Below are 13,669 nucleotides of genomic sequence, written 5' to 3' on the forward strand. Positions count from 1 at the left end.
TGCTTTTTTTTCTGTTATAGAATTAACAAAAATTTCATGTTGTTCAGCTTTAGTGTGTTTGCTGCTTTCATTAGAAACTTATTGAACATGATGTTTTTACATGACCTGATCAAAGTGCTAGTATTAGGAGAATTACTTTTTGTTTTTGAATGTGTTTTTAGCAGTGCTTTGTGTCCAATTATGAATAAATGATGTTATGAGTTGCTTGTGGATATAAAGTCAAATGTTTGGTAGGGGCAGAGTTCTACAGCAATTTACATTATCACGTTGATTTTAACTCAGCTCACAGTGGCTGAGCGACTTCACAACTGTCATCATGAAAGAAAAGCAATAAAGGATGAGAGCTTCAAATCAATACCACAGTGGGGCCAGACTGTCTTTAACCTTTACAGGGCAAGCTCAAGGTCAGTTGTGTACAACAAAATGCTTAATGACTAATGAGGCTTAATTTAAAAATTATATATATATATATATATATATATATATATATATATATATATATATATATATATATAATTGAAATAAAGGAAAACAAAACACTTCTTAAAATTGTTAGAATTTAATTATATTAATATTTTCCTAGATTAAATGTTGGAAAAATATTGAGTATAGTTACACATGTTAAATGAACCCCAAAAACCAAATAATTTTTAATTAAATATTTTGTTGCTCTATGAGAGTACTGAGACTACATTTGTGGGGAAGCGCGGTTCTGAAGCTCTGCCTTTTTTAAGGTGGAACGGTATGTTTGAGGGGAAAAAAATGTCTGTAAGTGGATGAAGTTGAACTTTTCTGTATGTTTTAATTCACCGAATTCACTTTATTATTTTTAACTTGAGTTGTTTCGTTGTTTAGCACTTTTAATGTAATGCAGTTAGCCATCTCTCAAGATTGAAGTCATTTCCATCTTAAGTAGGGTGACCAGACGTCCTCTTTTACCTGGACATGTCCTCTTTTTTAGATTAAAAAAAATGTCCGGGCTGAATTTCACAAACGTCCGGGATTTTGTTTTTCTAGAGCTTACATAGAATTTCGAGAAGTGTGTAGTTCACAAACTAGTCCCGCCCTCCCCTACTCCGTTTGGTTCGCTTGAGTGAGAAGGGGGCGTGGTGAAGTAGCCTAAAATCTTCTGATTGGACGTTCTCACTGTAGAGCTACCGTTATTGGTCGATAACCTTCTCTGTAAACATTTAATTGGTCAGTTTGCATGTCAGTAGTCCTTGTTTACGTCAGGCAAAGCTCATGTACCTACCCTCATATGGAGCAGCTATGCCGAAACGTAAATGTAACTTCTCGGGTGAATTAAAAAAAATTCCCATGTTTTGTGTGTCACCCTAATCTTAAGTGATCTGAAACAGCAAACGTAAGTCAATATTACCCACCTATGGAGCAGGAATAGAGCAATATCCTAATTTCAGTTCCTGCTTTTCAATGTTCTGACTTATTTCCGTTGTCTAAAATCTCCAGATTCCTTTGCCATGAGCAGAGAAGGTAAGAAATTCAAGCATATTATTTTTTTAGAGATTTAATGACATTTAAATTTACAGTTAAATGTAGCTTTGTAAACACATTATATTGGTTTCAAAAATGAAAACTGACTGGAGAATTTGCAAATAGTGATGAAGCATATTCTGAATTTAATTTTTTTTTTTTTTAATTAAAATTTTGAACTTGGCTTTTGACTGAGAGATGCTTGATCTAAAGTCATTCTGTTTTCTCTTATATGTTAAAAATTAATCGCATCACTACCTTTTTCACGCCCATTTAGCTGGTGATGTCATTTTGGTAGATTGCCCCTCTGCCATTGGACAGAGGAGATCGTATACCCCGCCCCTCTCTACTGACTCTATAAATTTTCGGTTGCGCGCGTTTCTGTGTGAGATTTCAGTGGAGACGGTGAGGGGGTTTCGCGGAGACACATTTGACTCGGTGACATGAATGGACGATTTTCAAGGTGAATTAACGAACTGACCGCTGGCTTACGATTTATTTTACACGCAGGTGTCTTGTGGTCTATAAGATGCCCTTTCCGCCTATAAACCTGCATTCTCCGGGGAAGGAACTCTTTAGGAAAAAGAAGCCGAGCTCCAGCGCCGTCCCTCCGCCGTCTCTGCTCGGACACAAACAAAAAACAAGGGCGGAGAAAGAGGACGCCGAGCAGGACAGCGGTAAACTGTCCACGTCCTGGCCCTCGGCAAACCTGAAGCAGCTGGGACGAAAACAACAACAGCTACAGCATCAACAGGCGGCTAAATTTTCGGCAGAGAGTGCGGCCCCGCTCCCGGAGGCAGACGGTAAGATGAAGGGCTCGTCCTGGAATGGTGTGAAGCCGGTGAGCGGCTCGTGTGAGAGCGAGCAGCGCTCGAGCTCAGGGGAGCTGCGCTTCTCCCTCAGCCTCACCCCCGAGGCCGTGCTCGTCCTCCAGAAACGGAACCTGGAGAAACAGATGCTCGCCAAGCAGCAGAAATGCTGCGGCTCCGCGGACTTCAGACACCGCCGGGTTTTCCCCTCAAAGCGACCTCAGGGCGGTTCTCGGGGGTCGGCGCCGGCCGCCAGGCCTCCGGAGGGACCCGCCGACATCAGCGCAATCGTGAAGATCTCACTCCTTAACGAGCAGCACAAGTACGACGACGTGGAGTACGAGGAGGAGGACGGAGATGTAGACGAAACCGTGGTGAGAAAATGTAAAGAGTGGCTAAAGGGCGTGGAGAGCGCCGCCGCCTTCAGTAAAGTGGATAAACTCTCGGCGCTGCCGCATCTCAAGAGCTGCTGATCCCCAGCGGTATCACTGAGACGACCAGCTCCACAGGGACACGATTTCAGCGCGTAGTGCAGGTGTAGCCTGCTGGAAACGGCTAAAGATGGAGTCACATTCACAGCTTCATCTTAAATGTTGCCGCAGTTTGTTAGATAATAATGGAGGATCTACAAACTCGAACGAAAAGCCCGTTTCAGCCTCATACGGCTCCGTTACTTCTCTCTGTGACTCATTTTCTTCTCCACACGCAGCGATGGATGCCGAACTGTTGTTCAGTTTTTATTTCTCTTTTGCACTTGCTAGAGATGGGGGTCGATTCCAGAGAGTCGGTTGTCTGATTCGGATCTTTGAGAGTCGACTCAGAAGTTTGACTCGATTCTATACAGAGGCGTTAAAAGGTGGAGAATTAGATTCTCTGTTATTGCATTCTACGCAGCGTGCCCACTTCTCCAATGTTTATAACCATGTGTCAGACTGTTTTTATTTTGGAAAAAGTTTAAAACTTGGCTTTGGAACAATGAGTATTGCCACATGAAGGCTCAGATATAAACATCAGATACGGTGTAATTTGCTCGAGTTAATTATAATAATCTAGACAGTTTTGGCTCTCCAAAGTGTCATATTACGCTCTATGACAACTTGAGTTTTAACAGCATAAAAATCTGAACACATGAAGATAAGATGCAAGAGAACCTTAGTCAATTATTCAGCAATTTATAAATGTATTAGGGTCCCCACATCTTGGAAGAGCTAAGAATTTATATCATAGTATTTCCAGAATTTGAGGGTAAAATAGATTTTTCCTGGAAATATTCAGTTAGTTAAAGGTGATTTAAAATTTTGCCTATTAAATCGCCACAATTGCATAATTTGACATGCTCGTTGCACTTTTAATTTTTAATATTAGCTGCTAATGTGACCTACCATACTTTTGTAGGTTGAATGCTAATAAACACATTGGCATTAATGTTAGCATATTTTAGTATTTTACTTAGTCTGGGTTATGGATTGTACAATGGATTTTAATGTTAAAAGGGTATTGGCAATGCATTAAGTTAATTTGACATTAGATGAAGCCTGCATCATTCATGGAATTGTCCTGGAAAGCTATTCCGTAAAAGGTTTGTGAACCATGTTTAAGCATTTCATGTTGTATGTAATCGTTTTGCCAAATCTCCAACATTGTGCTGTTTGGAATCAAGGAAAAAATGGCGACTCGACTCCATTGATTCCCATCACATTAAATCGACTCTTCTGGAATCGAGCAGTTCTAGCTCTCGCCTCTTTATGCACTCAGGTCCGACTCAGTACGGGTCTCGAACAGGCTCGCGCGCCTCAACCTGGTTTGACGGTGAATGGAAGCGCGTGACACTGATTGGACGACGAAGCTAAGTGGCAACCAATAAGCGTTCACTTTCTTTGTGCCAGAAAAAAAGACTCAAAGACAGCGATATCTGACAAAAAAAGGAAAACACGAGTTGTGTGTGACACGTACGAAATGTGTTTAAAGAAAGCAGCTTTGTACAGTATTTATTTTAAAACCTTAAACTGTATTTGGTTTGTGTTCGATATACTGTCATTTTTAAAGGTTTATAAGAAATAAAGCATAAAAATATCTTGAGGTTTTGTTTTCTTTTCTCGTTAGAATTCCGAAAGCAGTTTCTATGGAAACGTGTGAAGGTGTACACAGGGGTTTGTTGACTGGAGAAACACCACTCGTTTATTTGGTCTTTGCTCCAGTGGGACGCTGTTATAGAGTTAAATGCTCACTGGCCACTTTCTACATATTTAAAGACACTGGAAATAGACTTCACTAAACGTCTCAATGGAGATGTTTGGGCTTGCCTCGGTTAGTCTTTAATTAGTTTTGTGTTGGGGTTTGGAAGACCGTTTGAACAAGACATTTTTTTGCTTCTTCAGAATAAAAGCGCATAGTGATCATTGCGAATAACCTGCTACATGAAGGCTCAATGCTATTTTCATATGTGGAGCGCTGTTGATGTTCCCATGGGCTTTAAAGTTTAAAGGAAATCAAAATAAGCTGAAGCTGTATGAAAGAGCACTGAAGCTCGAGCTACGGTCTCCATGGCAACATGCTCCTCAGCATACACTTGATGTGAGAGTAAAGGTTGATTAAATTTACATCACCTGAATCGAGCAGATAGTCTGTTTTCAGTACGATCTGGTATACAGATTGACAAGTTTAGACTTAACAACTTGACATACAGATTAGAAATAGATGCTGGTCAAATTTGTATTTGTTGATATATTATGGCATGGGTCTGAGGGCTTTAAGTGTTTTATCTTTACCAGAACAGCTTTTAACAGCATGATGTTAAAAATATAAGATATTTTTGACTCTATCTCTTTCCCCACACTATTAACATTTTTTGTACCTTCTGAATTGAAAAGTTATGTGCTTTTATAAATAGATATTGATTAATTTACACCAGGATACTTAACTGCAATTTTACAATTTGAAAAGCTACCTGTTTTGATACTTACCCTTACTACTGAAGCTAGCGCTGTTGAAATATGAATAATATGAAGTATTTTTGCATTTTGAACTTACTGTTATTAATGTGTGTATATATATATATACACACACACACATACTCCTCTGGGTGAGGAGTTTGGTGTGTTCTCCCTGTGTCTGTGTGGGAACACACATTTGTAGGTGGATTGGCTACTCAAGAGTGTCTATAGGTGTGTGTGCTCCGGACCCACCGTGACCCTGAATTGGATAAGCGGTTATAGACAGTGAATGAATGAATGAATGAAACAGTTTGAAAAAACATTTGAAAAACTCCTAGACACATTGAAGCAGCTGCCCAAGAGCTGAAGGTCACCAGGCTTGGTGCCAAATGTGGCCTAGAGAGACATAAAGTTGCGTTCTCTGCTGTGATGGAGTACCATCCAAACCTTTTTAGAAGTTAGTTGGAATTAATTTAATGATTCACTACACATCATGCCAAATCAGTAACTGACATCACTCTTTTTTTTTGCTGAATACCAACAAATCCTCACAGTAAGGTTCCAATCTCAGGTGTGGATTCCTTTTGGAGGAACAGAGTTATATTCAATTATAGAAGAACTGTTGATGAACAGGCATCCACAAATGATTGGCCATGTAGTGTATATAAACGTAGTGTATATAAAAGTGACAGATATAATCAGTAAAAACAGCAGTTCCCAATGTGGGGGCCATGACTTGCACTGAGAATGCATTTTTACTATGAAGTACTACAGATACACCTCTGTAAGCATTGCCTGAGATCTACTCGAATGCAATAGTGTATTTAATCACCATAGCAATGCAAAAAAATAACTGTGATGAAGAAAAGTGTCTTAGTGTGAGGTCACAGCCGTGTCAGCTTCTAGACCCCCACCCATCAATTCCTGAGAACACCATGCGTACTTGTATGGAACTGTTGCATAAACCTTCTTCTGTGCGAACCCTCATTTGTCATATTGTTCCCACCAATGCCTGCACAACTGGTCCACACATTTCCTAGTTGGTGTGATTCATTTTGTGTTCAAATGTGAACACCTCGTACTATGGAGCCATTCACAGGGACTCTCTGTGTGGGGTAGCAGCTGTGGAGAGTGAGGGTCTGTTCAATTGGCTTACATCATCAGCAGACTCAAAAGCTCAATACTGTTGTGTTCCAGTCTTTCAGCAGAGATGAACTGGAATGGAAAAAGTACAAACAAATGAGTGGTGAAATGGTCACCTAGGTTACAACCAGCAATACTCTCTTTCTCTCTGTCTACCATCTAAACTTTTTTTTCCAGTGGTCACTTCATCTTTTCACACATTCAGTTTTGTTCCAACCCCATTCTTCGTATTTTATTACTTCTGTTTGATATTACTTCTGTTTCATAATCACTGGTGTTGGTAATGCGTGGTCTAGTAACTGACCTTGTTCTCATGCTTTCCTCTCAGAGTGCAGAAATGATTAATGGTGAATATGGTCAAGCCATTGCCCAAATCACTCATGACCCCATCTTTATGTTGCTTAGAGACAAGATATCTACATGACCCTTTTATAACATATACATTGCTGTGGTAATGAAACTGATAAATGCCTGTTTTTTTAATGTCCTTTGTGAGTGTCTACAAAGCCCAGACTTCCTAAACAGGATGGCTCAGTGAAATATGGGATTGTAGACATTCAGGTGCTGCCAGCCGGCTGTCTTTTTTTTCCTGAGGAGAACAAAGCAGACACCGATGGAGTCTGTTTGCTTTCTTAATAAGAAGATCTACTGCAACCTTCTTGTGTAGTAACCTATATACAGTCTTTTTACAGTCAGTTTGGAGAAAGGAGAAATTGCTTGTCTTTTTGAATTTCTAAGTAAAAATGAGTAAATATTCTCGAGTGACCAAACCTTAATACAATATTTTTGTCCTATTTCTATTTATTTGCCAAGTTTAACATAGAGATGTAAAAATACAGAAATTTTGCATAAAGATTTGCTTAAATCTGCACAGGATTTTTTTTACTGTAATGTATTAATACTGTAATGCACACATCCTCAGCAAAGAGGATGTGTGCATATTTTCTTGAGTACTATGAGTGCCCATAGTAATTCTTAATTGGCAATTATACTGGTCTAGAATGCAGAACAACTTGGATAATTGATACATCATATTTATTTTATTTTATTTATATGTACTATTTTTCCTTTGGGACCTTGAATAAAATGATTATTCTATTTCTATTGTTCAGTTTTTTGAAAATTTGCCTTTCAAACAAATTATTCAGTAACTACAAATAAAGTTTTGCTGTTATATGAGACAATAACTGAGTAACAAACGAGGCTATCGGCTTTGACATTTTAATACAAATATTTCTGAGTATCTAATAAAATTTAAGCTAATATGCCTTGCCATTTTGCATGCTGAGATACCAGTCAGCAACATAAAAAGCCCCAGACCAGCATGAAATTCTAGTTGGTTGATGCTAGTTGTTTGAGCATAGAGGGCAGTCCAATATCATTAAGTTCATGGGATTTTACCAAACAAATACACAGCCCTCACCACATCCAAACAAAGAATTAGAGACCACAGTCACTTATGAAGGGATGTTACCTTGGAAACCCAAAGAAGGAAGTCCAGCTACTTCTTGAATAGCTTCAAATCTGTTTTGTGTGGTCCAGTGTCCTGCAGTCTGTTAAATGGGAAACTATTCTTGGAAGTGGTCAGTGTGCAGTATGAAACCTGTGCTTGTAAAGGATGCTTGTAAAATTAAACTGGAAACTAGCCTGGGCTGCACAAAATGTTACCGTGGCTGTTCTGTTCCAAGGGTGATGAACCAAAGTTCTAAGAGGACATGTACAAAGACAATATAGGGAACATCTAGCTATATTTCATTTCTTTGTCTAGGGCTCCAAGAACAGTTCTTTGTTTAGTTTCCCAAAACCCTGCAGCACCAAGCATATGTATCAATTTACATATAATCTCTAGTTAAGTCCTACAAAAAGAGAACACATTGCATCTGTTGCAGCATCACTGTACTAAGTTCTCATTTACACAAACTGATTCTAAAACATTTCCCTCATTTTTGAAGTTATAAATATTATTACTATGGATTGTAACTTAGTGAGGTGAGGTACTATCACTGGATGATTAGTTCTGGATCACAAAAGCCATTCAAGCTCAACTTAAACATAACAGTGTAAAGCTTCATCAACAATTTCAATAATTTCTTCTTTTTGAGTTTGTGAAACTGTAAAGTTTTGATTTAGCAAGGTCCTGTGTGTGGTCAAAATAGCTATATATGATAGAATTAACTAAACCTAAATGTGGCATGATGTAGAACCAGTACAAAGCAATTTTCAGCCAAGATGGTGGATGGTCTGGGTTTCACTGCTTTTAGGGAATTTCATGTGGACAACAGGACCACATTGGGCACTGTCTTGAAGAGTTTGGTGTGTTCTCCCACAGTCCAAAATCTGGCAGGTGGACTGGCTGTGTCCATAGTCCATGAATTTATTTATTTATATATTTATTTATTTATTTATTTATTTAATTGTTAGATTGGTTAATGTTACTTAATAGTACTGAGTACCAGAGTACCAATAAAATAGTAGACACTTATAGTAAATGTAGATGCATACTTCTGATATTGGAGTTAAGGAACTTAATAATTAATAACTGATTGCCATCAATTTTTTGAGTTCAGCTAAATTATTCAGGTTTACAGTGTACACACACGTGAGGCTTCTGTTTGAGGATGCTTAATTTTGAAGTGTGATAAAATGCTGACACAAAAAACAAAAAAACAGCTTTTCTTGGCACCAGCGTAGGTGAAAAGCTATTGCTATTTGTGTCAGATTTTCTGGATCCAAACACTGTTCATTTTAAATTCATAACCCTTCTGGGTCTTTATTGGCCTGATCTCACATTCTGCTTATTATTAGTACATTTTTTTATATGTGACTGTTTTCGAGGCAAGCAGATTTCCATATAATCTGTTATTTATAAGATCAGTTGATTGCCTTATTCTAAGCCATCTGGTACACTCTGTCACATTTATAACTGTAGGCATGCATTTTATGCAAAAGATCTTTTGTGGCAGCTATGGTTAGGAGATGGCTGTTGCTGCCCCTGCTGACCCCAAGGACAACTCATGATCTGTTGCTGCATTGTAAGCAGCAGTATTACATAACAACAGGAGCATTCTACGGGGGGTGGAGGGTATGGGGGTGCTATTGTGTGTTCTAAGCAGCCTTGTGGAATTGTTTTCTGGGAAGCTAAAAGAAACTGACGTGGAGAAGAGCACGACAGAACACTTTCTTTCTCAGTCTTTCCTTCACAGGTTGAAAGAAGGGAAATTGGCCCTTTCTTGACGTCTGTGTGAACACCATGTCTGGGCAATTTGAGCATGATTACTGGCCTGTTCATGGCCAATCAAAGCGATTACTAACTAATGGGTTAGGGCGGGAGGCAGGAAGTCAGATGCCTCTTGTTACTTAACCAGCTTATATGTGGCATTTTTTTTTCTTTTTTCCCTCGAAAATAGGCCACACTGATAAAGCTGTGATGCAGACCAAGAAGCTGTAGGCAAGAAAAACCAAGAAAGCTGTTCTGCATTGTCGCTACAGCTGCTGATTCTGACTACATTAAAAAATCTGTTCAGTCAGGTACCAATCAAACATCCTCTAGTCAAATTGTTCATCTGCCCTTTATAGCACTCAGACCCCCAATATTAAATCACTCGTTAATTAATAGTCGAAATCCTTTTGGACCCAGCTGTCTAAGAATTAGCACAGTCATCACAGGCACATTTTTCAAAAGCTATGTAGCAAAATTAATTTATTTATGTTTTATATCATTTTATGTTCTGAGCTCCTAATAGTAAATTAAAAGGACAATAGCGTGTCTTACATTCAACAAAAATGTTTGCTTTTTTTATTATCATGAATGTTTTAGATTTTAGAAGTTTAGTTTATAAGTGCTTTTTCAAAAGCAGCACATGGTTATTTCATTTTAATTTGTTAAGGTGGGATAAAATGATCATGATATTATTTTTAAATACCCAGCTGTAGCATTCAATAATGTGTAGGATTGAACAGGACCCTACATTAATTTTATTTTTTTAGTCCCATTTTTTCAGATCTTCAAAAGATTTTCAAAAGTTTCAGGTATTTCGGAATAAATATTTCTATGTTGCCATCTACTGGACAAATGTTAGTATAGCCATTCATTAATGAAAAAAAAAAAAAAAAAATATATATATATATATATATATATATATATATAAGTGCTTATGAGAAGAGATTCTTCTTGCTTTTATAGACATTTTAAAATAAAAAAATTATGTTTTAATACAATGTAAGAACACTTGGACTGCTTTAATTCGGAATTCATAAAAACTCCTAATAATCATTGTTTTAAGGTGTCACAGTGGTGTAATACAGGTAGTGTTGTGTCACACAGCTCCAGGGTCCTGGTATGGGTTCAGTGCCCCACCTTGGAAGACCGTCTGTCGCTTCCTGTGTCTGACTGAGTTTCCTCTGGGTGCTTGGGTTTCCTCTCACAGTCCAAAAACCACATATTGGTAAGTCTATTGGCCATGCAAAACCTACCACAGTTGTAAGTGTGTGGTGTTCTGTCCCCTCCACTTGCATTCCAGTCCACTCCATTCAATTATTAAAGTGAATTCATTCAGGTATGAAAATAATTATTGTGCAATTCTATTGGTATATAGTGTGTAGTTTTAAAAATGGTTATATATATTGTATAATAATAATAATAATGCCATAAATCCCAAGCAGAAATATAGAAACACATGCCAGGATCAAAAGGTCACAAGTAAAACAAATTATATTTCTCCTTCAGCAGGATTTCATAGTAAATTATGTTCTGTTTTCGCTTGGTTTTTGAAAATCAGAATAAGACTGAACAATTGACGGGAAAAAAATTATATTTTTTTTGTCCTGTGACTAATTTAAATTGTGATTAAATTTAGGATCTAGCACTCACTTTTATAAAACATCTTTATTATAAATTAAATGATTACCCAGAAAACAATCAGTCATTGAATCACTGTTGAAGTGCTGTCTGATGTTGATTCCACATCATATTTTCATTCATTTATTCATCCATTCATTCATTGTCTGTAACCGCTTATCCAGTTCAGGGTCACAGTGGGTCCAGAGCCTACCTGGAATCATTGGGCACAAGGCGGGAATACACCGTGGAGGGGGCGCCAGTTCTTCACAGGGCAACACACACACTCACTCACACTCACATTGGACACTTTGGAGTAGCCAATCCACCTACCAACGTGTGTTTTTGAGGAGAACACACCAACTCCTCACAGACAGTCACCCGGAGCGGGACTTGGACCCTCAACCTTCAGGTCCCTGTAGCTGCGTGACTGCAACACAACCTGCTGCCCCACCGTGCCGCCCCTATCATATTTTACCCTGAATTAATAATTAAATTAAAAATTCTTACAAAAATATTATATTTCAATACAATACTATTTCATTCATTCATTATTTGTAACCAATTATCCACAATACTATTTCAACCTTTTAAAAACATATTACTGCAGTAAAATATGTTAAATCAACCCTACTTTATCTATAGCAAGGACTATTTTAAAAAGCGAAATAAGGACAGAATGGTGAAAAGAAACTTTTAATAAATAAAATATCTTATGCAAATCCAGAGCTTTACACAGGGCCTATCTCAATCTGTTCCTACCAGCAATCACAACATGTCTGTTATCATCTATCTTTGAAGACACACACACACACACACACATATTTATTGGTTATGGTGGCAAGAGAGTGAGCAAAGAAGCCCAGGCATCTCTGTCCCCTTCAACTTCCACCAGTTTCTCCTGGGGGATCCCTAGGCATTCCCAGGCCAGCTGGGAGATAAAATCCCTCCAGTATGTCATAGGTCTACTCCTGGGCCTCCTTTCAGTTGGACGTGCCTGGCATCCCATCCAGGGGGCATCCTTAACAGATGCCCGAACCACCTCAAATGGCTCCTCTCAACGTGTAGGAGCAGTGACTCTACTCCAAGCTCATCATCTGATCATGGAGAGTACGCCCAGCAACCCATTGAAGAAAACTCATTTCAGCCACTTGTATCCACTATTTTGTTCTTTTGGTCATTACCCAGAGCTCATGCACATAAATGAGAGTGGGTACGTAGACTGACTATTAAATTGAGAGCTTTGCTTTATGGCTCAGTTCTCTCTTTACCATGATGGTCCAGTACAGTGACCACATTACTGTAGATACTTCCTGCACCTAACAATCCCTTTTCCCATCACTTGTGAACAAGACCCCAAGATACTTGAACTCCTTCACTTGGGCTAGGTTCTCACCCCCTACCTGAAGGGACCATGTCATCTGTTTGCAAAAGAAGTGGCATGGCTTCAGACTTGGAGGTGAAGATCTGTATACCGACTGCTTCACACTCAGCTGCAAACCACTCAAGTGAACGCTGGAGGCCTCTGTGCAAAGAAGCCAGAAGAGCAACATCAAGAAATAGGAGATATGCGTCCTCCTGAGCCCACGCGACCACAAAATTTGATCATTGACCTATGGCCCAACATGATGTGGTACCAAGTACACTTATGAGCAAACTTGTGTTTTAACATGGTGTTCCTTATGAACAAACCATGACTAGAACCTAAGTCCAATAACATCACACTGCTCGGGTTCAGATCAGTCAGGCCATTCCTCCAATCACTCCTCTCCAGGTTTCCCAGTCATTGCCAACATGAGCATTGAAGTCCCTCAGCAAAACCATAGAGTCAGTGCATGGAATCTTCTCCAGGACTCTACTTACTACCTAAATAGGCAGAATACTCTGAACTGCTGTTGGGTGGATAAGCACACACAACAGTCAGAGTTTTCCTCTCTGCGAGCCGAAGCCACATTGCGGTGACCCTCTCGTTTACCAGGACAAACTCCAACTGCACAGCTGCCAGCTGGGGACCTGTGAGTATCCCCACACCCGCCCAGTGCCCTATACAACTTCTGAATAGAAGAGAGACCAACCCCTATCGAGGAGTCTGGTTTCAGAGCCCGCACTGTGTGTAGAGGTGAGCCCAACTATATCTAGCTGGTATATCTCAAACTCCCACACCAGCTCTGCCCCACCTCACCCCTTTTGCCCCTGCTGTGTGCCCAATGGGCATTACACCGCACCCCTAATCTGTATTTGGCAGGTGGTGGGCCCACATAATCTAACCAAGTTGCCTTTTTGGGCTGAGCTCAGCTGAGTATATGTGGGCTGCCTGGTCACCAGGCACTCACCATCGGACACTATTCCCAGGCCTTGTGAGGGCAGGCTACACTTTTTTCCTTCTCCTCCAACAATTTCTGGTGCTATACATGATGACATGAAGAAATTCCATGTGCCTCATGCAGCAGAGCTGT

General features: G+C 39.4%; 1 protein-coding gene across 1 annotated transcript; it reads left to right on the forward strand.

Annotated features, from left to right (window-relative positions):
- The first annotated feature begins 1,762 nt into the window (after positions 1–1,762).
- Positions 1,763–4,372, forward strand: prr18 (proline rich 18). Its single transcript, XM_066679174.1, has one exon. The coding sequence runs from the start codon at positions 2,021–2,023 to the stop codon at positions 2,771–2,773; it is 753 nt and encodes a 250-aa protein (XP_066535271.1). The 5' UTR covers positions 1,763–2,020; the 3' UTR covers positions 2,774–4,372.
- The last annotated feature ends 9,297 nt before the right edge of the window (positions 4,373–13,669 follow it).

This window comes from Hoplias malabaricus, chromosome 8 (genome assembly GCF_029633855.1).
Source record: "Hoplias malabaricus isolate fHopMal1 chromosome 8, fHopMal1.hap1, whole genome shotgun sequence".
NCBI lineage: Eukaryota > Metazoa > Chordata > Actinopteri > Characiformes > Erythrinidae > Hoplias > Hoplias malabaricus.

Excerpts from the sequence above, each read along its gene's own strand:
- prr18 (XM_066679174.1), top strand. The coding sequence starts at position 2,021 with ATGCCCTTTCCGCCTATAAACCTGCATTCTCCGGGGAAGGAACTCTTT.